This window comes from Sinohyriopsis cumingii, chromosome 7 (genome assembly GCF_028554795.1).
Source record: "Sinohyriopsis cumingii isolate HCF-2022 chromosome 7, ASM2855479v2, whole genome shotgun sequence".
In the NCBI taxonomy this organism is placed as follows: domain Eukaryota; kingdom Metazoa; phylum Mollusca; class Bivalvia; order Unionida; family Unionidae; genus Sinohyriopsis; species Sinohyriopsis cumingii.
The window spans coordinates 128,778,726-128,804,867 of NC_142967.1; the positions used below are offsets into that span (position 1 = coordinate 128,778,726).

General features: G+C 36.3%; 2 protein-coding genes across 2 annotated transcripts in view; both read left to right on the plus strand.

Moving 5' to 3' along the window:
* The window catches only part of LOC149796100 (uncharacterized), a 206,159-nt gene that overhangs the window by 147,981 nt on the left and 32,036 nt on the right, over window positions 1-26,142 (plus strand). The gene's annotated exons all lie outside the window — the stretch shown is intronic.
* Window positions 1,522-18,561, plus strand: LOC149796104 (uncharacterized). Its single transcript, XM_089966204.1, has 4 exons — window positions 1,522-1,565; window positions 2,045-2,109; window positions 12,846-13,196; window positions 18,410-18,561. Exons 1-4 carry the CDS (start codon window positions 1,522-1,524, stop codon window positions 18,559-18,561), a joined length of 612 nt encoding a protein of 203 aa, XP_089822330.1.

Consider the following 26,142-nt stretch of genomic DNA (forward strand, 5'->3'; position numbering starts at 1 on the left):
GAAGAACTCTTTGCAGCTTTAACTTTCCATGATGTTAGTTGTATAGTGGGCTGATTTCGCTTCATGGACTATATTTGTGACATTCTTCTTAGCGGCTTCATAGATTTGCTTATGAATAGTGAGTCTGATGGAAAGCTGAAGCCTCTGAGCTTTACGGCGGTCTCTTTTAGCAGTGTGAAGCTGGTCCCTAACACTGCTATGCCATGGAGAACACTTCTGAATTGATACTCTGCACTTGGTAGCTGGGGCATGTTTGTCAAGTAATGAACGCAGGCAGTCATCGAGTTGTTCTGCAGTAGGAGGTAAGCAAGTTGTTAGGTTAGCTTGGATGTCGTGCATTAGTTTGGTCCTATTTATCATACGGAGATTTCTCTTAGAGGCAGATAAAGGTGGAGGGTTAGGGACTGATACATCAAGATGACATATAATGCTAATACCCTAATGTCATATTCCTGTTACGAATATTCAGGCCCATCACTTTACCACCCACATGGCTACTTGCATGCTTGTTTGAATTGTTCAATAAATATTGATTGATTGCTAAACTAGACCAATGAAGAATTCTGATTTGGAAATTGTGAAATAACAGTATGTGATAAAAACAAAATCATTCTCAGACAAAATGAGAATACATTCCTTATATTGGATGGAACAACTAAATGTCCAATGTATTTATTGCATAATTTACTGAAGATGTAAATAGCCAAAAGTTCGACATCACTGAACAGTTTCTTTCCATAAATATGCTATAATTAAAAGGTATGTAGATTTATAGAATTCAGTCTTACTTAAGAACATAAGAAATCACCTTACAACCTTTTTCATTCAACCCAAAATTATCTACATGAAAATTGTTTAGACAATACTTGGCTTGCATGGTGCTGATTATCTGTTAAACTTGTGCTTTTGATCTCAGCCATGTAGTCATTGATGACAGACATCTGTGTCCAAGGTTAAAAATAGTACAGAATATGAGTGAATGAATTCAAATAAATAATAAGCCTTGCATTCCAGAGCTTGTATCTGGATGATGTTTGTGGTTGTAATAATTTCAAAACATCGCTCTATTCATATTTATTTTGATTTAATTTTAAAATAAGATATAATGTTGTTGTTGTTGTTGTTGTTCTAGGGTTTAATGCCATTTTTCAGCACAGGATAGGCTATACATGGCAGCCAGTATAACTGGTGAAGGAAGAACCGTGGAAAATCCAGGGAAGAACCACCGACCTGTGAGAAACTACTGGCAGGTTTTCCCATGTAACCATGCTAGCCGAGCCTTGGACTCGAACCCATGCAGACAGAGAAGATATAATGAACATTGATACAAAGAAATGTTGATAAAAATGCACAATGCAGATGAATTTGTATGTTTGAATGAAATGATGAATTAAAAAAATAAAATAGTTGCAAAATGAATATACACTATATCGTGTACAGTAGTAGTGAAAATAAAGTTTTAAACTTAACCTTTTATCCTAAGTGTTCATTAATTATAACTTTAAATTATTACCATCACACATGGTTCTGAAGGTCAGCCCATACATTTTGAAGCTGATGGCCAGGTGAGTTGGTTCTATGGTACAAAAAATATCATTTTTGAACATTATGTGCATGAAATTATCCTGCAAAACACCATTATTCATATACAGAAATTTATGAAATATTTACATTGTATAGATAAAATTAAGTCTGTTTAAAGAATAATAACATTCCCTACCAATTTTGGGTGTTGGACTTTTACTATTTGAAGTCCAACCCAATGCGGGTCATAGAATAACTGATCTGTGTATGAAGCCCCATTGAATTAGTGCAGTTTGTAACAGGATATAAGGCATATAGTTGAGTTCTTTTATTTGTTAACTGTTGAATTTCATATAGGTAACTAGTGTTATTAGACTGACACTGACCGTGTGTCATCCCTATCACTTAGCGTGCAAGTTTTATTTGCAGGTGCTACTGAATATCATTTTAGTTTTAAGTGTAATTATTCCATGTCAAAACTTGTTAAATAAATTAGCTGTTATTGTGTTTCTAATTTCAGAGTGCATAAGATGGCAGGTCGAACATGTATGATGGTCTTATTGTTTTATCTTGTCCAGAAAACAGGTAATTACATAAAAAAAATCATATAGTTTTTAATATGTTTACATTTACAAAATAGTCTATTGCACTGCAAAACAATACAAGTACATTCAGTCAGAAACTTTGAAATTAAGTTACATTCTGCAGTGTTTTTTAAAAATCTTGTTTCGTATCATCCATTTGGGGACAGATGACTCAATTTACTGAGTGGGAGCCTGGGATTTTTTTGCAAACCAGGGTTTTTTGTCTTCTTTTACCTCAAGATAATTAAGTTCAAAGAATATAATGAATCTAATTAGTTATTTTCCTCTACAAATCAGAGCAAGAATATTTTTTCCAGACAATGTGGTGGGTAGGCTTTTTTTTTTCAAACAAGACCCAGCACACCCATTGAAAAATGAAATGGTCAGTCCCTTACTTTAGGGCCTTATTAAAAGACAGTGTGACATCATATTGTCCATCCATCATCAATATAGTAATATTACCTTACATGGGATTGTTGGATTTAACCATGTGGCCTCTGATTGCCCTCTTGACTTTTATTTCTATTGCTTAATTTTGCTAACATTATTGGATTTCAGTCGGACGTGTCATGCAGATTTGTATTTAGATTTTGATTTCTTGTATTCCATGACATCATTTATGCAAGTTATAACTCCTTCTGGTGCATAACATTGCATAAATTTACAGTCTTTTTGGATTTCTTCAAAAATTTGGTATGTAGCTTTAAATTCACAAGGTCTTAAATGTCACTGAGTTAGATTTCCAGTATTCCATACATCATGCACAGGAGTTCTGCCCCCCACATCCTCCCAGTTTGATGTCCTTCTGACCTTGGTGGAGTTCCGTTTCAGTCTTCCATAATATCTTTTAGAGGAATTTTTTTGTACATCTCTATTAGTACCACAACTGTATTAAAATGGGTCACTATGACCTATATTTTAATTTTATAGGTTTAAATTAAGTTCTTGCATTCAGCTCATCAAAAGATATGTACACACAATCCTATCTTGAATCATGAAACTTGGCATACGTCTTGGTGAACATGCTCTTGCACTGCAGAAGTATGTCATGATGGTCTGTATTTTACATTCCACTGGCTTGGGTTACAGTTTGTGTTTTGTGTTCATTTTCTCAGATAACAGTTCCAGTTGGCATGGTGAACCTGCTTTTCTCCATAAGTGTATATGCAGGAGCGGAGAAAGTATGGGCCACTCACTGCACATATGTATGCTTTAACTCCCTTTCCTAATCCAGTAATTTTTAGTAATTTTTCTAATTGTATTTTAGTGGGTCATTCAGTATTCACTAGTTCAACTTCTTCTACAAGCTTTAAAGATACCCACCTTAATCCAAACAGAAGTGTTCTTATCATGACATATCTTGGTATATCAATAGTATACTTAAGCAGTTAGCCAGTCTTCTGACATGGACTCTTCATTTTTTGTGCTTGTGGATACTCATCATGTGAGACCTAGAGGAAACAAAGTTTTCACTAAAATGCAATACCATATACACCTTGTAGCAGTTAAGGGACATCATACAGGCGTTCAGTACCAGCTACTAAAGAATGTGTGTAATTTAATATCAGTAATACCATACCTGATACTATTGTATAGCTAGGACTTGTCTGGAAGGAATATACCCAACCAAATGATGAAAATTCCATCCCCCCATTTAGAGTGAATAAAACAGTTGAGAACCACATACATCTCAGGCATGCTTGAAATGTCCTCTTCATATAATTTTTGGTCACCTTTTTAATGTTCAATATCGTTTACATTTAAGAAGATTTACCACTGCTTTTTTGATCAACAAGCGAATTTTCAATTGTCTTTTGTGCAATATTCTTCATGATTGTTCCCTGATAGATTTTTATCTCTGTTTAATTATACTATCACTCAAATTGTTTAGACAGTTGTTCAGTACACATGGTGTACATCTTGGCAAATTAGTTTCCCTTGTGCAAGAAGGGTGTTAGTTTTTCAGTAAAGGGTTGTTTTAATTTGTATTCAGATCAAAATAAAAATTTCTAAGCAGATAAGAGGAGGTAATTTGTTTTAATTCTTCCCTTTGTAGTCTTTGGAATCTACTGGCAATCATTTAGTGATATCGAAATAGCAGTTTTGTTACTTTTCTTTGTCATGGCCTCTACCTCTCCCATCCCTCCCGACTTTTACCCACAAACTATGTACAATCTGTGGACTATTAGCATTAATGTCCATGAAAATGAAGTGATGTAGAATAGCCATTGTCACTTTGCTTTCGATTTTCCAACTGTAATTCACTTCCCATTGCTCAAATTGCAGTCATTGAATCGGACAGTTGTTGTTGAGCGTCGTCATTAATAATTTTATAAACCACAGCTGGCATTGTTTCTGTCAATGGTAGTGTAATTGGTTTTGATGATGCCAGAGTGCCTGATTGTTGTAGTTGATCTTGTATGAATTGAACTGCTTGGAATCCCTGTTTTTTTCAACCAATCCCCACAAACACTGTTGAGTCTAAAAACGACTCACATTGCAGCTTGTTTAGCAGTTACTGCAGCACTTGAAGACAGTGCCTTGAGCACCCATGAACGTCACCAAGGCCATTACTATAATGTGTCAGGATTTTCTTGCATTACCAATGTGCATGTCAACATATGACTCATTATATTAAATATTAGGTTGATCTCTTGTATAAAAGTTATATTTAGCCATAACTGGACTATTGTGATGTAATTTGGGGTAATACCTCTAATTCAAACATAACAACACTTTTAAGACTCCAAAAGAGGGATTGCCATTTCATTCTACATCAATGTATTGACAATTTTCAGGATGCAGTGAATAATATAAAGGTTTTAACACTACATGAAAGAATATTTCTTAGAAAGGCCAAATTGATGTATAAAGTATCCAGAAATGCCATTCCTGTTTAAGCAATATCTTTCACCAAAGAGATGTTGATGGTACTCCAAATTTAAGGTCCATAAGAAGTAAAAATTACATTATACCAAGGCCAAAGAAGGAATTGTTTAAAAAATGTTTTCAATATACCGTTCCACTGGTATGGATACATTCCTAATGACATAAGGTTGGCTCCTAGCTTTTCTTCTTTTTAAAATCAATGTCTCAAATGGATGAAATCTTTAGACAATTGAACATTTCTAGTACAGTAAATACCGCCTGCTTTTCTGTAATTTTGCATCATTTTCACAGTTGAATTTTTCAATGCAGAATGATATTTTATATATGTTTATGTGTTTTCAGATGCCTGTGCATGTTTAAGTTGATACTTTGATTTTTAAAATCACTTAATTATCTAGTGTCAAGTACACAGGTGCCTTTTGCAATTACACCATCTTCTTTGACTCCTCATTCATTGGTGGCAAACATATTGTAATAGTCTCTTGAGTTGTTCTTGTGGCTTTCTTGATATCCTTGATGTGTTTAGCTGTTTTACGGATTAGAAACGGCTCTTTTTCTTGTTGTATAGTTGTGCTTGTTGCCTTTTTAATATTTGCAGCATGTTGGTTTAATCAGTTGTGCAAAGCCCAATGTGATGTCTTCTTGCATCTGTAATATACCTTTGACATTTTTGTGACCTTCTGTAACATTACAAATCAATTCCTGGTGTTCACAAGCAGTTTTACAGCGTCACATCTCATGCTCCTTTATGATGTCACAGTTGGACATTTTATGTGATTGTTAAATTGTCGTGTCCAGACCCATACAATATTTTAACCCATGACTGGAAGTTTGTCAAGTCAATGGTAAGAAAGCTATATGGATCTGCACGGCAAATCCAAAGCAGACCTGGCTCAAATGCTTAATGGTAGAGCTGTGATCAGTGGAACTTGTGTTCATTGTGGAGCAAACAAGTTCACCTTCATTAAGAAACAAAAGGCATGGAGTAAATGTCCTGGTGAAAATGCATCTCTGGATACAATTACTGCAGGCCAGGCACAGGGCTTGATATACAAGTTGATTCCAACCAGAGCTTGCTGAAGCACCAGTAAATTATGCTGCATGTTACCGACATGACCTTGTATACCAAGCAGCAAAAGATTCATGCACTTCAATGTATCCAATCCATAATTTGAATGTGATTAATTCTGAAAATGAATCACCAGATAGATCATGAATCAAAGGAGGCATAAAAGCCAAGATTGTTTTAGGAGGTTCCACCTCTTATAGGCAAAAGTCCACTCATTAAAACTAAATTATATTAATAGAAACAACTATGTACACAAAAAGCCGGACATTATCAAATTATGCTATAGTATGCATGGGTATTGGAAATTGGTGAAGCTGATATGGAAAAGTTAGCAAGCATGGCATAGGTCACTCATGGCATTGCTCAAGTATGGTTGGCCAAACAAGCATTGTGGCAATTCTACCGACCAGTACCAAGAAAAATTTCACATGGATGGTTTGATGTCCAACTACCAAATAAGGTTCATCAGGCTGGTCCATATGCCTAATGAAGTTTATCATGCTGATCTCTTATTTCTTCCACATGAAAGACTATACAGCTATAGTCCTTGTTGCTGGTAGATACAGAGAAGTTGTGCCACTGATGTCAAAAGATTTTGGTAAGTGTCTCAGATGCATTCAAAAACATTTATGCACTCCGACCACTAACACTGCACAGCTATTGCAAGTTGATCAAGGTAAAGAATTTCTTGGATCTGTTATTGGAAACAATCTGTGTGCTCATTCATGTTTGACATGATAATATACATTGTGACCAAGCTGTTATGGAACAATTTAATGACACAAGTGGAACATTTATTCAGTCATCAATGGAATTATTAATGAATCCTCAGCAGTTGCACAGCTTCTATTAGTCACAGCAGGACTAAACAGTGAAACCACACACAAGATTGGATTAAAATCAGCCAATGCAATTTGACATAAGACTCATATACATACATACATACATACATACATACATACATACATACATACATACATATATGTACACACAAACACATACACACACCATGTTTCTTTAACAAGTTTGAGGCACTAACACTCTGGACACTAACACCCAAGGCACAGTATTGACGGGTAATTTAGAAGTTTTCTGCTGCTAGATTACTAATTAATTTGTCCAAGGATGAATTCAGAAACTAATGAATCGATGAACTACATCAGTGCCAGTGATGTGACAGTGGTTATGTACTTTGGAACAAGAACTTCCAGTCACTCTGGAATAAAAGGACCTTCACAGATCCAGCAGTGAGTGGCTGAAGGAAACTCATGAATATCATCACCGGTCTTAATTATGTAAGTGGGTGAAAAAAGCTGTTTGATCCATTTTGCTGTGACTTCAGTTGGTTTAAAAAACATGGGGTTTTGGCATTATTGTCCACTGTGGTTTTTCACTGATCCAACCACATTAAAAGTCATGGTCAGTGATTGGTTGTTGATTACATGTAAACAAGGTCTGCATGGATAGTTCTTGGATATTTCTTACCCTTGTAATTGCTGTGTCAATTAAGCAACCAGGCAAGATTCTTTATCCATACATGTGATATTGACTCTGAATCAGTAACATCATTCAGCAACAACAATCAGTCTGGGTTCGTTCATGTTGTCCACCGCTCTGGTGGCCTAGTGGTTAGAGCATCCGCCTCAGATGTGGGAGGTCGCACATTCAAATCCCAGCTGAGTCATACCAAAGACTTATAAAAGTAGTCCTAACAGCTGCCTTGCTTGGTGCTCAGCATTAAGAGGTTACTGTTAGGACTGGTCGGACTGGTGTCAGGATAATGTGACTGGGTGGGACATCGATATGCTGCATGTCTGCTGCATGATGCCCCAGTGCTCGACATCACTATAAACTGCCACACTGCAGATATATCATAGTAATATGGCAGAAAAATTGTTAATGCTATGCTAAAAATCCAAATCACACACACACACACAGAGATAAAAGCCTTTATTTTATCTCAAGTAAACATTAACATCTATACCTGGGTTAACCATTTCACTACCACATCCACATCTGTGAGTTGCCTGTAAATAGCTCATCAACTCCACTGGTACATATAGGCAGTGTCAGTAACACTTGTTGAGTCCCCATTGATGCGTATGCTTATAATCCAGCACAATTTGAAATCCCAGAGCTGCATAGATGCATACATTACTGCTGTGTTAACTGAAGGTTGATTGGTTGAAAATACCAAAGTTTATATATTATTGATTATCATAACCAATGAAAGGACTGTGGACTCAACATTTGGATACAAGTTCGAAATGTTGTTGGCTAAATTTAGATATAGGATGGGCTTTTCTGCACTTTATGAAACGTGTAGTAGAGATAAAGATGAATTCTGATTCAGATATGAGTGAGTTTTAAGGGTTTAATGCAAGCAGTATAGAAGAATTTAATGGATCAGTCTCAGAAACTGGATTAAATATTGATGTTAATCCAGTTTCAAGACCAGATGAGTGTGAGTTTGAATCACCTTCTCTGGATAGCTTCAGAAGGAATATTTCTTCAAGTGTGCCACATTCCTAGCAGGAAGAACATTATGGCGGACAGTCTGTCATAGAAATGGAAGATAGTTCTAATGGAATGGTCTTTTTACCAGTCTGTAGCTAATTCCCTGTTCTGTATTTGGGAAATGCCCTTCATGAACTTGTTTGTCGCCAAGCTGAACAACAAGCTCCTCTTTTATGTTTCCCCAATCCCTGACCAGAGGGCCTGGGCAGTAGATGACTTCATTTGGATTGTCTGTCTACTTATGCATTTCCACCTTTTAGGATGATCCCTCAGGTCCTTCACAAAGTAGGGCACTCCATGGTTGAGCTCATTTTGAGATCCCCTCTATCATCCCAATGTTTGAGGTTCAACGATCTTCTCAATGTGCTGGTGGACCATCCCATGACATTACCTTAAAGGAGGTACTTTCTGTTGCATCATATGGGTTCTCTTCTCCATAACAGCACAGATTCTCCACTTTCACATTTGGCTCATCTCAGACTTTCTCTCTACAAAGAAAAGTTTTTGAGTTAAGTTGCCAAGTGCATCATTCAGTTCAGGAGAAGGTCAACCTCTAAGGTATATGATGCCAAAAAAATATCTTTTCAGACTGATGTAGTAGAAAACATGTCAGTCCTAGCTTATGTCCCTCTGTGAGCAGTGCCAGTTTTCTTTTCTTCCTTTTTGAAGACTATCAAGCAGCCCTTTCTAATTCCTATATTTTCAAAGGGTCCTGCATTCTCACTTTTATCAGGTATTTCCAACTGCAGGGTCAGTGTCGCACTCTCTAATGCCTAAATGCAATCTCTTGTGTCTTGTGGTCTCTATATAGATCCCCATATGAACTGACCAACAAACAATGCAAATTAAATATACATGACACACTGGTATTCAAGTTATACTGCCAAAGTATATATTTTTTAATAACTAGTTTGCAATGCTTTGTATTAAAATTTATCTCTTACCATCGATTAACATGGTTTATTCTTTGGGATTAAATACTGTAAATTACATTGTACATGTTCCATATTGCATGTCAAATTCATTTTATAAAACAGTAGAATATGTAAATTGGTTTGTGGTTGCTGTAACTATATTATTTAAACAAACTTGATGAAGCAAGAAAAAGAAGGTTTAAATATGTTTTTAGAAACTTTTAATAGTATTTCAATGGTATTTTTATTTTCTTATGGGAAGATAAACACAGCTGTACTCTTTTAAGGCTAATAAACAAGTGCTTGAAACAGTTTCATTATATGACTGTATGAATTTGTTTTTATTAGCCAGTTACCAATCGATGCTGGGTTCTTGCTTTTAAGAATGATAGTTACTGGTTTCAAGATCTTCCTCCTCTGGTAATGTTTCCCATTTTCTGTACCAAATGAATCTGCTCTGATAAACAAAGAGGTTAATTCCCATCTTCAGAAGGGAATTCAGTGACTAATCTCAGGCCTTCTGCTTCCAGATTGGCCTGATATCAAATTAAAGGGGGAATGTTTTGCCTAATTAGTGACCTGTGCTCCTTAAATAGATTTTTTCAGGAGGAACCTGTCAAGATAGAGACCAGTCTTAGTCAAAAATGCCACAAGACCTGGTAACTGGGCTGTCTTTATTGATCTTCAGGACATGTTGCTCTACATCCCTATCTTTCTTCCACATAGGATATACCTCTGGTTTTGCCTCAACAGCAAAGTTTTCCACTTGTGCAATTTTGCCATTCATCCTAGCCTCCACACCCAGAGCTTTTGCCAGGGTTATGGGAGTAGTTTCAGCTGATTTAAGGTTACTAGGTATACCAAACCTTCAAAGATTCCAGACAGACTAGACCTTGCTGTTACTTCATAGAAACCGGGCTGAGTCTTTTACCCAGCCAAGAGAAATTGGAGCTTACTTCATGTCAAGATTTTGTCTACATTGGGATGAATTTTCTCACAAAAGAGAAGATTAGTCCAAATCTCTGAGGACAGAGTAGACAAGATCATGTCCCTGTTGGAGGCTCTGAGAGCCAAGACCAGATTGTTATCTTTATCTTTCTCTGTTGGAGGCCCTGGACTCCACATTGAATCTGGTTCACCTAGTAAACAGACTGAACTTTCGTCCTCTCCAGTTTCTCCTTTTGGTAGTCCAGAAATCACATGGGGATCTTCTGAATGCTAAGATTTCTCTTAGGTATGATTTTTTGCCATCATCTGATTTGGTGGACAAATCATGACTGGTTTCTAATTAAAGTACCCATGCATGCCCCTGAACCCCATATCTGTCTCCAGAGGTATTAGATTCAGGGTGGGGTACTGACCTTGAGTCAAAAGAACTGATTCTTGAGTGTTTGTGGGAAGTATCTATCTCAGTGGACTATAATATTATTCTAGGACTATTGTAAATTATTCAGAGGAGTTCTGGACAATGCAGTTTTGGTATGTCTTGACTGTTGGTGGACCAATATATTCTTCAATCTGAAATTTACATGGAATATTTCATTTTTTTCCGCTTTTAATATAACTTTTTCAGGATTATTCTGGTTGTTGTTGTTGTTGTTCTAGGGGTTAACGCCATTTTTCAGCACAAGATAGGCTATACATGGCAGCCAGTATAACTGGTGGAGGAAGAACCCTGAAAAACCCAGGGAAGAACCACCAACCCACGAGAAGCTACTGGCAGGCTTTCCCACATAACCATGCTAGCCGAGCCTTGGACTTGAACCCACGCAGACAGAGGTGAAATGGCAGTGATCCGGAATGGTGAGCGCTTTAGACCACTCGGCCACTCGAGGCCCTGATTATTCTGGATTCAGTTCATAATGCTGTAAGTTTCTGTTAAATTTTCATTTTATAACATTGATAATTAAATTGTTCGTTACGTTTTACAAAACTGTTTTGGATATGCTTCTTTCTGTTACTTTGTTTATGACCATAGGTTCGTAAAACACAGAGTTCTTCACATTGCAGGGAAGAACGACATTCTTGCCTACAATCTTTCCAAAACAGAATGGTCTCCATATCAAGCAGTTACGGAGTCTCTGTTGTATGGTAGAAAGCTTCAGTGGTCTTGTTTGCAATAAAACTCAACAACAAGCTCCTATTTGTCTCCACAGTTCCAGACCAAGCAGCATGGGCAGTAAACACCTTCCACCTGAACTGCGACCAATAGTTCACCTATGCCTTTTTGCCATTCGGGTTGATTCCACAAACATTGCACAAGATCAATATATCCATGGCATGGATCATCCTGATTGCACTTACAGTGGCCTCAAACATCATGGTTTCAGTGACCTATCCTACCTATGATAGCCAAACCAAGCGTATTTTCCTTCGTGCTTGGCTCATGTCAAGCGATCTACCCACCAGGCAGAACTTTCAAGCAAAGTTACTGACTGCATCATCCAGGCCAGAGTATGTTCTGCATCTAAGGTCTATGATGCAAAGTGGAACATCTTATATGTTTGGTGTACTTGGAAATGCTTTAATCCTGGCTGATCCTTTCTTGTTATAGTAGCCAATTATTTTCTCTTCTTCTTTGAGGAGAAATCTTGTTAGCTTCTACAGTCCTGGCTTGAGAAACTATGTGTGAAAGCTTTCCAGTAGGTTCCTGGGGTTTTCCTGTGTTCTTTCTCCACCATACTGCTTGACATGTATAGCTAACTTATCTTGTGCTGTCCGTTTGCAGTTCTTTGTGGACAGGTAAGTGCCCATGAGGTTCCATTGCAGCCTGTTTAAAATTGGGGAATCAGTAATAGCAGAGTACTGAATGTGTGGATAAGGGAATGGTTCATATTTGATAAATGTAAGGGTAAAATATAACCTAACATTTTATCCTAATTGACAGTTTGGTTTGGCATGAGAATGGAGACAGATTATTTCTAAGTTTCTTTTACTTTTAATCAGTTGATGACACAAGATTTCAATTAACGAAAGTGGCATACAGGTGAATTTTGTATAAATTAGTCATGGAATTTATTTGTCACTTATATAATTGTAAAATTAATATGCATACATATTTGTCATAATTAATTAGTACACGGAATTTATACATTTTAAACTATGTAGAAGTGATAGAGAAGTGTAGAGTGAAATACAAGCATTCCCATTCCAGTGATGATCATGAATGTCATCTAGAAAGAGCCAGCAGGGGCAGACTTTTTTTGGTCCTTTATCTTGACTATATGATTAGTCACACATTTGACAATTGGTACAATAGCTTACAATTTAATGATGAATAATCTTGTGATAACAAGTTTGAAAATAGGATTTTCTTTTTAAGTAATATTATGGTGTCTTTTTTTACAGATGGCAACATTGTAATTTTGACCCCAAGTCCAGAAGCCTTGGCAAAAGAAGGAGATAAAGTAGATTTACGGTGTAACTACACAGGATCACATTATCCTAATTTTATAAACTGGTATTTGAATAATGATACACTGGGCCTTGTGATAGATACAACAAACTGCACATATCAATCAAAACCAGAAGTTTATAGAACATATAACTTGAGTCAATCATGCAATGGAAGCAGTTTTAACTTGTCCATTGGTAATATTAAAAAAGATAATAATGGTGACATATGGAAATGTGATGCTAGAACCTTTGATGAGGATTTGCCAAACAAGACATCAACAAGAATAAGGGTGATAAAAAAAGGTAAGTGAAGAATGTTTGGCTAACTTGGCCAGAGCAATATAGGGATTTAGCCAGGATTTTGTTAATGAGATTTTTTTATTCTTGGGCCGTTGATTGATATTTTGGAAAAGATTGCATGAATTGATGTCCACAAAAATAAGGGGGGATATAATATAGTTGGTGTATTAGTCTACTTATAGAAACATGAACATGGATAGACGTGTCTCTTTTTTAAGCTTACCTGGCCTGAAGGCTAAGTTCACTTATCTATTTATAATTCTTGTTTTCAAGTTTTCAAAAACTGTGACACCAAATTTGACAAACAGCATCCTGGCAAGAGGCTGTTTTCAGTTAATTAGTTTGATGCTTAACTGCCTTATAATGCTGGTTATATTCAAAGGGTTGATACAAAGTTTCCGAGTTTTGAAGACTCCTGGTGCAATAAGGGATCCAGGTTGCATAAATAACTTGTCCTTTTTGTTTTGAGAAAGTGACCTGTATATATAGGAAAGAGTATAAATGACACCAATGACAATGTAGCAACACTGTGCTGAAATCTTTTCTTCCCACTACAGCTTTATTATGTAGTAATTTGCATCCACAAGATGACATATATCATCTACAAATACACAAGTGAACACTATCAAGCTCATTTGGGGTTCTTGTTTGAAGATTTATAGTTTCACTGAGTAATTGTTGAAAGTGCAAAGCTAATTAATCCATGGTAAAATGGTATTGTGATGTTACGTGAGGCAAAAACTATATTGTTAACTTGACTGAAGCTCAAAACACCTTATCATGCATATTCATATCTGGCTGCTAGTAGGTCTGTCCATGCCAAGATTAACCTCACTGTTAATGTTTTTTGACATGCTGAGTTCCCTGAATTCAGTTGACAATAGAATCATATTACTTGGTGTATGGATACATCTCAATGTATACCACAGGGCTGTCAAAATTTTAGGAAACTTCTACCTGGTTTCCGTCTATCCTAACAATTGGTTACCTGGATACCCAGTCAAAGGGAAATTGTATTAAATGTAAACCAGAACTGTTTTGTTGTAGATTGATACTGGCATGAACAGCATGCAAAAGTGTATTTTTTTCAGTGGTCAAAGTGTAAATAAAAGAACTTTTTTTGTATTTATTCCTATCAATATATGAAGTAAATAAAGTGAACAAATGGTTGATGAAACTGAAATAAAGGAATTAAAAAATGAATAATGATAATGTCATCTGGTACAAAGTCCAACAATTCATCCTCATTGTCCGAAAAAGTTTTGAAATCCTCCATCATCATCTAGTAAATCATCAAGTCAGCATAGATGTTATCTGACTCCTTTTCCTTGGGCTAACTATCATGTGGGTACTTGTGTAGAGACTGAGCTTAAACTCTGTATGTAACACTTTCGTCATACAGTCTGTAAAATTTATTAAAGGTTAAAACTGAACAGATGTCAGTTGTGAGCAAAATCAAATAACAACCCTGTGTTACTTGTCACTGAGCAAATTTTACAGTCAGAGGTTGTCATATGGGAAAACAAGCTAAGGTCAAACATTTACTGGAAAGGCAGAACTCTTCTTGGCACTGAACAAGTAAGTGTATTAAATTCATGGCTCAGTGAAATGGATTCAGAGTGCTGCCTTAAAAAGCCAAGGTGTTATGGAGCCATGTGCACTTGCAGAAAACTTGTAAACAGGTACTTGATATGATCTCATTTTATTACCTGGTTTATTATCAATTGGCAAGTACCCATTGGCAGGCCTAACCACAGCAATTTACCAAAAGCTTGGGGACAAGTTGACATGTCAGACATAACCAGCTTCATGCTCTGGTTCTGCCTGAATTATAAATGTATTTATGTTATGTACAGTTCTGTGAAAATGTTTAATTTGAATTAGTTGATTGTTGTGTCACTTGACAGCATGAAAATTCCTTTACGTTTTATACACTATAAATACTTCATTAGTTCTAAACAAGAACATCATCTATTTGACTTAATCAAATGATGACATTGACTAGTTGCTATATTTGAATCTGGGGTATAACAACTTGCAAAAACGTATTGTAGTATTAATTTTGACAGATTCCTTTCTGTATCAAACAGTGTTTTTCTACCAGTGTGTGTTGTTTTGAATCCCCATACTTTCTCAGAAAACACCACCTTTTCAGCTGACAAATCAAGATATTTGATCACATGGTGATTTGACTATACTATTTTACTGCAATATGCTTTTCAGGAGAAATTATGTTTATTATCTTTGAATAAATACTGATACCAGTACAATTTAACATCTAATTTTGTCATTATCATCTTAACATAAATAGACATATAATGTTTTTAAAATAGTTTTATTTCCTGGTGCTTCATATACACCAACAAATGAAAAATATTCGTGTGATTTCAGTGAGTATTACCACCCAGTTTTGAAACTGATTTAGTACAGTAGGAAATCAATAGAGAATTTGAATTGGTCTGTTAAGCATTTGGCAGTCAAGTGATATCACACAGCATCTGTTGTAAATCATATCTTTGAAATTGTTTTTGCAGCATAACTCACTCAGCATCAGTGACCGAGTGGTCTAATGTGCTCACCATTACGGATCACTGCCTTCTCACCTCTGTCTGCATGGGTTCGAGTCTCGGGCTGGGTTAATGTGGGTACTTGAGAAAGCTTGCCAGTAGCTTCTTGTTGGTCAGTGGTTCTTTCCAGGGTTTTCCTGGGTTCTTCCTCCACAATTTATACTGTTACAAGTCTATGCTCTTAAAATAAGTAACAGAAAAGGGTGAAGACAGCAAGCTTTGTAAAAATTTAACAAATAATTTATTTCCCTGGAATACAAAGTGAAAAATGAGAAAAAAGAACTTACGGTTTTGTGAATTAAATCCAAAAAATAATCCAAGAATTAAAAAAATAGAAGTCCTAGTAATAAAAAGTCCTGAATTAAACTGAGTTTGAGTCCCAGTGAAATCCCAAATTGAAGGTGATGACATCTTTAATATCCTGTGAAGTGCAGATGTGTCAACAGTCTCTTGTTGAATCACAGAAAATATTCTAGTTTTGTATTCAGTATAAATTCCACTGAATGTCTTTATCCAAGAATTTTGTCAGAGCACTTTTGTATTTCCAGAGAAAATAATCACTTGAATTCGATAATTTGAAGAAAATAAAATTGAGCCCAAACTGGTCACAACATAATCCAACTTAACGTGTCAAGTATTTAAAGCCCAACTGACAAAACTCTATCAAAGTATCGGTTATAAGACTAATTAAGATGAAAAACAGATTCCTGGATAAGGGTCAAAAGTTCATTCTTCTGGAAAAAATAAAAGTTTGTTACCAAACACATGACACATATCATGTAGTCCAGGTATGACTTTGATTGAGCTTAGTGTGATTCTTACTCTGAGAAAGATAAAAAAAAAATTGTTTACCAAACCTGTCACTGATTTTGGAACAAGGTCAGCAACTAGATACAATGTTTCATTACCCATGGCATATAACAAAAAACAAAAAAAAAAATATTAAAAACTAACAAACAAATTAAATTAAATATACATAACAATACTGGCTGCTATGTATAGCCTATCTTGTGCTAAAAATGGTGCTAAACCCTATAACAACAACAACAACAACACTGAGCAGATCAGCATTGTGAGAACAATAATGACAATTTAGCCACACAACATTTTCTCATTACACTTTTGGAAAGTTTGGTTAAAGTCTGTGCAAGTCTGTATCTCTTAAATTAAGGAGGCAATATTTCCAATTTTTCTAACTTATTACAACTCAGTGGAATGAGAAGCAACAAACTTTTCTAAAATTTAACAAATAATTTATTTCCCTAGAATACAAAGTGAAAATGTGAAAAGAGAACTTATGGTATTGCGAATTAAATTCCAAACAATCCTAGAATTACTGGCACAAGTCCTGGTGATTAAAGTTCTGAATAAACTTTAGTGGAAATCCAAATTAAATCCAATGCTTTAAGTGCTGATGTGGCTGTGGTGGCCCATGTAGTTGTCATGTGCTGACAGTCTTTTGTTGGATTACAATTATACAATTTAAAGATGTATCCTTATTTGAAATTTCCATATTAATTCAAGAGTATATCCAAGAATATTATTTTTGAAGAGCACTTTGTATTTCCTATGAATAAATAATTTGAATAAATGAATTCCAGCCCAAATGAACTACTGGACACAGTAATAAAATGATCGATACTGCTAAGATCTTAAAGCATGAGTGAATAATATCTAGAAAAACAAGATTAGTCCTCTACCTGACCTCAGATGACAATTAGCATTTTCTATATAAAATTTTTTTATTGCCTAATGGAATGTTTCCTTCTGGAAGGTTCATAATATTTACAGAATCAAATCTTAGTTATAATTAGAATTCTATTACTAAACTTATAAAATGTAGTAAACAACAGGTTCGGGGATTTCCAAAGTTCTAGACTCAGATTGAGATAAACATGTTTACTACAAAACCAATCAATGATTCAGGTCAGGTAGACAATGAACTTGATTTTGGACAAAGTCAAGTCCAAATACAATGTTACATTAGCAATAGCTTATAATAAAATAAAATGTAAAAAAAACCCTAACAAACAGACAGTGCAAATTAAATATACATAACACACTAGTATTCAAGTTCTACTGCCAAAGTATATATTTTTTAACAACTATTTTGCAATGCTTTGTGTTAAAATTTATCTCTTACCATGAATTAATGGTTTAAATATATTTTTTTTAGAATCATTTAATAGTATTTCGTCAGTGTTTTTATTATTTTGTGGGAAAATATCCACAACTTTACTCTTTTAAAGCTAATAAACAAGTGCTTGAAACAGTTTCATTACACGACTGTATGAATTTGCTTTTATTAGCCAGTTACCAATTGATGCAGAGTTTTTGCTTTTAAGAATGATAGTTACTGGTTTCAAGATCTTCCTCCTCTGGTAATGTTTCCCATTTTCTGTACCAAATGAATCTGCTCTGATAAACAAAGAGGTTAATTCCCATCTTCAGAAGGGAATTCACTGACTAATCTCTGGCCTAATGCTTCCAGATTGGCCTGATACCAAAGTAAAGGGGGAATGTTTTGCCTAATTATTGACCTGTGCTCCTTAAATAGATTTTTTCAGGAGGAACCTGTCAAGGTAGAGACCAATCTTAGTTAAAAATGCCACAAGCCCTGGTAACTGGGCTGTCTCTATTGATCTTCAGGAGGTGTAGCTCTACATCCCTATCTTTCCTCCACACAGGAAATACCTCTGGTTTTGCCTCAACTGCGAAGTTTTCCACTTGTGCAATTTGCTATTCATCCTAGCCTCCACACCCAGAGCTTTTGCCAGGGTTATGGGAGCAGTTTCAGCTGATTTAAGGTTACTAGGTATACCAAACCTTCAAAGATTCCAGACAGACTAGACCTTGCTGTTACTTCATAGAAACCGGGCTGAGTCTTTTACCCAGCCAAGAGAAATTGGAGCTTACTTCATGTCAAGATTTTGTCTACATTGGGATGAATTTTCTCACAAAAGAGAAGATTAGTCCAAATCTCTGAGGACAGAATAGACAAGATCATGTCCCTGTTGGAGGCTCTGAGAGCCAAGACCACATTGTCAGCTCATCTTTCTCTTTCTCTGCTGGAGACTCTGGACTTTTCGCATTGAACCTGGTTCACCTAGTAAACAGACTGAACTTTCGTCCTCTCCAGTTTCTCCTTTTGGTAGTCTGGAAATCACATGGGGATCTTCTGAATGCTCAGATTTCTCTAGGGTATGATTTCTGCCATCATCTGATTTGGTGGACAAATCATGACTTGTTTCTAATTGGAGTACCCATGCATGTCCCTGCACCTCATATCTGTTTGCAGACATATTAGATTCAGGGTGTGGTGCTGACCTTAAGTCAAAAGGACCAGATTCTTGAGTGTTTAATAAGGGTCAAAAAGGGTGCTAAAGGGTCAAAAAAGGTGCTAAAGGGTCAAAAAGGTGCTAAAAGGTCAAAAGGGTGCTAAAGGTACATAATAATAATAATAATAATAATAATGCTCTATTTATAGAGGGTGACTCATTAGTCAAGGACTATTCTCCCTTGATGCCCTCTTAAGGAGAGTATAATAATGCACATTATATGAAGATAGCAATAATTAGTGTTTATTTTAACATGTTTAATATTAAAATACTAAATTCCATTATCTATTAGAAACACAATATACATGCTCATGATATCTTTTCTTAAATACTCAAATATTTTCAGCAGATTTTACATGTAGTGGAAGCTTATTCCACAGAACTGTACCAGAGTATTGAAAACTCTTTTTAAATTGCTCTGTTCTTTGTTTTGGTATTAGAAGGTTTCCATGTAATATTGATCTCAACTGGTATTGTGTTGAAAAAGGCCTGAATAAATCCTGAAGATACTCTGGTGCAGTTCCATGTAGACATTTATATAAAAGAACTGCCTTGTGAAAATCAATGCTGTCATATATTGTGAACCATTTGAGTTCTGTAAATAATGCTTTTGAGGGATGATCAACAGATGCATCTAAAATTGCATGTGCTGCTCATTTCTGAAGTTTATAAATCCTGTCAAGCTCAGATTTAGCATAGTTTCCCCATACATTAGAACAATAATCCATTGTTGGAAGAATATATGACTTGTAGTATAGATTGCGAGTTTCCATAGGTAAATATTTCTTGATTCTGCTGAGAAGGGCAATTTTGGATGACAGTGTTTTACAAAGCTTATCAATATGGTCTTTCCATAATAAATTATTATCTACAGACACACCTACAAGCCTTTCATGTTTGACATTTTCTAATGGTTGATTATTTATTGCAAGAGATAGTTTTGTGTTCCCTGACTTGTGTAGCTTTTGTGATGTCCCCCAAATCATATATTTTGTTTTACCTTCATTAAGTACCATCCTATTTTGTTGTGCCCAGTTTTGGACTCTAATAAGGTCTGAGTTTAATCTCATTTGGATAACTTCAGTATCAGAACTAGATGTATACAAGGTTGCATCATCTGCAAACAAGTCTGTATTTGTGGATTCATTATTTAATGGTAGATCATTGATATAGATAAGAAAGAGGAGAGGGCCCAAAACTGAGCCTTGAGGGACTCCTGAATAAATAGTGCAAGTTTGAGAGCTAATATTGCCAATGCTTACTTGTTGAGACCTTTGGTTTAGGTATGATCTAAACCAGTTTAAAGAAGGATTGTCAAACCTGTAACAGTTCAACTTTTGCAGCAGAATTTCATGATTAACAAGATCAACGGCTTTATTGAAGTCAAGGAAAACAATCCCAGTCATATGTCCATTATCCATTTCCTTCAGCCAAAGATCAATTAATGTTTGTGGTACAGGGAAGTATCTATCCTTCACATCAACAATTTGGAAATGAGGGAAATGTTCCTAGCCCTTTGTTTTTAGGTGTGAGTTGACAAATTAAATTCCCAATGCTGCCATTACATACAAAAAGTCATATATACACCAAATTTACTAAATAATACTGAGTCTTGAAATATATTGGTCTTAAACATTGTTGGCTTCCATTAAAACCAGATAATATCGACATTTCATCACATTATGAGCAAATTTTCCTTGGAACTGAGAAACCTGGCCATTTTACATGTTTATGAATTAATCCAATGTTGATCGGTGACATTCATGGATCAACCGATTTCACTCACTGGAACACAAAATTTGATGACGTTACCATTGTAAACATAGAAGCCAACAATACATTATATCTGATATGGTAGTGATCCTTATTCTCATTTTTGCATTTGATATGATGCAGTACATGACACAGAATTTATGAGTATCTTTTCATCAAAAGCAAAACTGACTTAACATTATTTTTTACAAGTCCATGTCATATGTTTTCCAATTAATATGGAAATCCACAACAGCTGGGCTTGTCTCCAGGCCAGCTTCTTGTGTAATATTTTTCCAGCACACCAGCTGATCAAAAATATTCACTCAAATCTTTTTTTTAGCTAATGCATGCTTTTTCTTCTCAGATCCGCTTAAAAAGTGGGCCTGCTTCTCATCATTCCCTCTTGAATCAATTTATCCACCATGTGTGATTGTTGTTGTTATTAGATTAGTCACTAACGAAAAGGGGCCCCGAGTGGCCAAGTGGTCTAAAGCACTCACCGTTACAGATCACTGCCATCTCACCTCTGTCTGCGTGACTTCGAGTCTCAGGTTCAGCTAATGTGGGTACATGAGAAAGCTTGCCAGTAGCTTCTCGTGGGTCGGTGGTTCTTCCCGCGGTTTTCCAGGGTTCTTCCTCCACCAATTGTACTGGCCGCCGTGTATAGCCTATCTTGTGCTGAAAAATGGCATTAAACCCTACAACAACAACACTAATGAAAAATGTTAAATGTATCACATCATTACTTATGGAGCACTCCTGAAAAATAAGAGAATTATGGGCAACTTCAGTGGCTGAATTAAGGGGTGACACTTTTTGATTCTAAACTGAATATTTGAAGATTATTTAAACCTAACTTCTTGATTATTTTAAAGAATGGTTTATGTCAGATAGTTTTTTTTAACAAATCATTTCCTTCTTTCCATACTTTAGTTAGATTGGAAGAATGATGCAATTTATGAAAGATGGTGATATTGGGGCTTTAAAATGTTGCTGCATAATGATCTCGTCTGACAACATGGTGATAGCATACCGTACCTCATGAAACAAGGCAGCACACATGCACCTGCTTGGAGGTTTGGAACCCTCTTTGCTGGGCAACCTCAGAAAGGATTATCCTCTGAACTTGCTAAATTCCAGCACAAATAATATTTTGGGGAACAGTCTGTCAAGGATAGGGAAAATAGTTATCATAGAATGGTCTCTGCATGAATTCATAATGAATTCATTGTTATAACTTGTGGGAGATTCCCTAGGTGGACTTGAGTGATATAAAGTTAAACAACAAGCTTCCATTTTATGTTTTAACAATCTCTGACCAGAGGGCCTGGGCAGTGGATGCTTTCAGCCTGTAGTGGGATCCCTCCCTTCTTCCCCCCCTTCAGTATGATTTTAACAGGTTGTACACAAGGTCAGAAACTCCACTGGTGAACTCATTTTGCTAGCCCCTCTGTGGCCTCAGTTGGAGCTGTTCAGTGGTCTTCTTGATCTGCTGGTAGACCATCCAAGGACATTACCCCAGAGAAAGGACATCCTGTTACAGCACAAGTGGCTCTCTCCTTCACAACAGCGCATATATTTTCCACCTTCTTGCTTGGCTGATCTCCAATGATCGTTCTGCAAAGACAAGTTTTCAAACAAAGTTGCCAAGTGCATTGTTCAATCCAGGGGATGACGTTTGTCTTAGATATATGATGACAAATGGAGAATCTTTTGGATTATTGTAATAGAAAATGTGTCAATCCAATCTGTCCCTTGCTGAGTGCAATAGCTGAAGTTTTTCTCTTCCTTTTTGATGAAACATTGCTCAGTTTCTACTATCAAGGATCATCAGGCAGCCCAATCTAATACTCCTAAATTTTAAAGAAAGCCTGGCCATTGATGCACACTCATGTTGATTAATTTTGACCTGCCAGATTGATTTTGTATGAAAGGAACTAGTCCCTCATAGGTGCTATATAAAATAGTCCCTCATAGGTGCTATATAAAAAATTAACTTTCTGGGGCTCAGATAATGATGTAATGTGAGACACCAATGGGATCTTTGTTCTACAATATTCTCAACATCATCAAAAATGTCTTGCAGATATTGTGATTTTGTGAAGAACCAATCTTACTATGTTGACCATTAAGAAGAATGTGTGAAAACTAATCATCCATTGCTTGCAGATATAACAGAACACCAAAGATTGTGAAACACATTTCAAGATTGTCCAAAAGATATGTTTGCATGAAATATTTAAATTGACAGAAATTTTGTATATCCTTGTTTTTCAGTTTTATTAAGTTTAAATGTTTGTGACCTAAAGTTGCAGGGATTGGACTTGAGGTTAATATATTATAAAATAAAAATAATTTATGAATTGCATAGGCATGCAGACCACACATGACTCCATTCATTAGAGTTAGAAAATAATTTCAGTCCTGAAAAATAGGTACTTCATTGAACCTTTAAGGTACCCCAGACCTGCCACCCCTTATGATTTTGATTTATGTATTTTAGAAAAGACCTATAAAATACAGACTTATTGAATAAAAGCACAAATTATGGAAATAAAGATTATTTGCAGTAAAACACAGACACTGGCTTGTCTTTGCTTGATTTAGATATGCCCGGTTTCATACTAGATTTAGTGGAATTGGTCAGGGAACCAGACCAACTTTACAGAAGTACCTCAAATGCTGTAAACTGCATGTATTTTATGATGCAAAACATCTGCATGATTAAGCTGTTTTCTTATTTGATTTAAAAATGACAGACATCAAGTGATACATTTTCTTCTTCTCCTCTTCCAATAATGTGCTTGGCTCCTCAGGAACATATTCACACATGATGTGAACTATGTACATGTGGTGAGAGGTCCGAGTGCAGCTAAAAACAGGTTAAAAACTTCCCTTGTTGGGAGCTAAATCCCCACGCCAACCCCTGATCTGAAAGCATTTATAGATTTGGCAGTGACTAGGTTTAGGTGATAGGGAGTTCATGAATTCCTGATGGGAAGAAGGAGTCCTTGTTTGCATTGACTCTGGTTAAGGGGATGAGAAATCTGTGTGAATGTCCTCTAGTGTAAGCTCCTGTTTGGTGGAGGTATGGTGCTTTTGGGATGTCAACTAGTTGGTGTACAATCCAGTTATCATCAGACTTGAAGCTTTTCCCATCCCAAATGTTGGAGCATGATGGTCACACTGCTAGTTCACTGATAATCACCAACAGTGAACCATGCTACCCTATGTTGTACTGTTTCAAGTTTGGCAATGTTTGTTTTGGTAGATGGGTCACAAACAGTCGACACATAAATCAACTAGAGACATACTAAAGACTTGCAGCTCATTGATTTTACTTGTTCAGGGCATGTGGACAGGTTTCTTTGAAGGAACGCTGTGATGTTGTTAGCCTTGTTTGTAACAGAGTCAGTGTTGCTGTTCTGTTATAAGGTCTTACTATCATCACAGGTGACTCCCAAATGTTTGGCCCTGGATGTCATTGTCACTTCTTGACCATGGATTGAATATGTGGCTGGGATGATCTGTCGGTGGTAATTCAGATGATGTTACACTTCTCAGAATTGAACTCCATTAGTGTCCCTTCCCCATTGTTGTAGGTGGTCTTAAGTAATCTTGTAATAGTTCTGCATTCTGGTCTGAGTTGATAACTATGTACAGCAAGCTGTTGTTGTCAAAAAGGCTAATTTGGGAGTCAATTCTTAATGGCAAATCAGTGATGTAGATCAAGAACAGCAGGGTACCTATGACCGTTCGTTGTGAAATGCCTGAAGTAATGGTCGCTGATGAAGATGTCTGACCATCAAGCTGAGTCTGTTGATTTCTTCCAGTCAAAAAGCTTATTATCTACTCAAGGGTCTTGCCTCACAGGGATGAAGCTTGGCTGCAAGGCACTACTGAAGGACTTTATCAAAATTTTTGCTGAAGTTGAGCAGGATTTCATATATCTGTTGTTTGATGTTTAGACCAACTGCTTGATCCTGGAGTGTGATTAGAAGTTGACTCTCATCTGATCTCTTCTTTCTATAGCCATGTTCTCTCTCAGATAGAATGATTTTGCTTTCAGAGAACTTCATCTGGTGCTATGGATGATGTGCTCCATGACTTTGCAACAAATTGATGTCAGGGAAATGGGCCTGTAATTGTAGGCTTTACTTCTGTTACCTTTTTTTGAACAATGGAGCATTGAATGCTCCATTCCTGTCTTCTTGGTGTCTGGCCCAGCTTGGAATAGGAAAGTTAGGGCTGAAGATATTGAAGGAAGAAATCTTGTCAGGACCAGTTGCTTTATGTAGGTTAAGGTCTAGGAGGAGTTTGTGTACCCCTTTCTTATGAATCTGGATGGTTAGGGGCAGTCGGAGTGTTGCTAGTACTGAGACAAGGCATGTGTGTTGTGTCTTCATTAGTAAAGTCTGATAACTGGGTGTTCAGGATTTCTGACTTGTCAGATGCACTGGAATGGATTGTGCCATCCTTCTTCTGAGGGGAAACTTTGGAACCATTAGATTATAATTTCTTGCTGGTGCTTGTGTCACTGACCATATCTCTTGGAATACTCATTGTAAGCATTTTGCCAGACTGTTTGAGTGTTTTTTGTGTATGCTATCCCATGTCTTTGTATGGTTGGCATTTCTTGCTTTCTGATGTGCCCTTCTCATCCTCCTGGAGTGTATGTGTACCTGAAGGTTGGCTGAATGTACAAGATGTTGTCTTCAAAGGGACATAGGTAGTAGTGACCTGTACAAATCATTTTTGTTTAAATTGCAGCCAAAAGATTGTTTATAGGTGTGGTTACATCATGGTCAGATATGAAAGTAGAGGAGAATTCTGGGAGTTTGGTGTGCATGGCAGTGATATTTGCTTTCCCACACAAGTAGATGAGTCTCTTAACTTGCTTATGTCTGCTTGCATCACTGACCCATGAACTGAGACTGCTTCAGAACAAAAGAGACAATAAACCTCTCAAAAAGTCTTAACAGAAGAATAAAAGGGAATATTCAGATTTTTATTGGAAAAAGCAATAAGGACAACAGTGCGTTGATTTGAGTATGGCATATGGGTGGAAAGATGATTGCTGTCACCGTGGTTCACAAGAAATGTAATTTTGTAAAAGGATTTCGTCAGGTTGAAAGATAGCAAGATGCCATTGAACTTTGTAACTTTTGGAACTGCAGTTGTGAAACTGTACTGGTAGTAATTAAGGTTCAAATTAACTTTACAAATTTTTTAGGTCTAGATGAACACAATGTTTACAATCTCTGCTCAGTCTTGAATCACTCTTCTGTA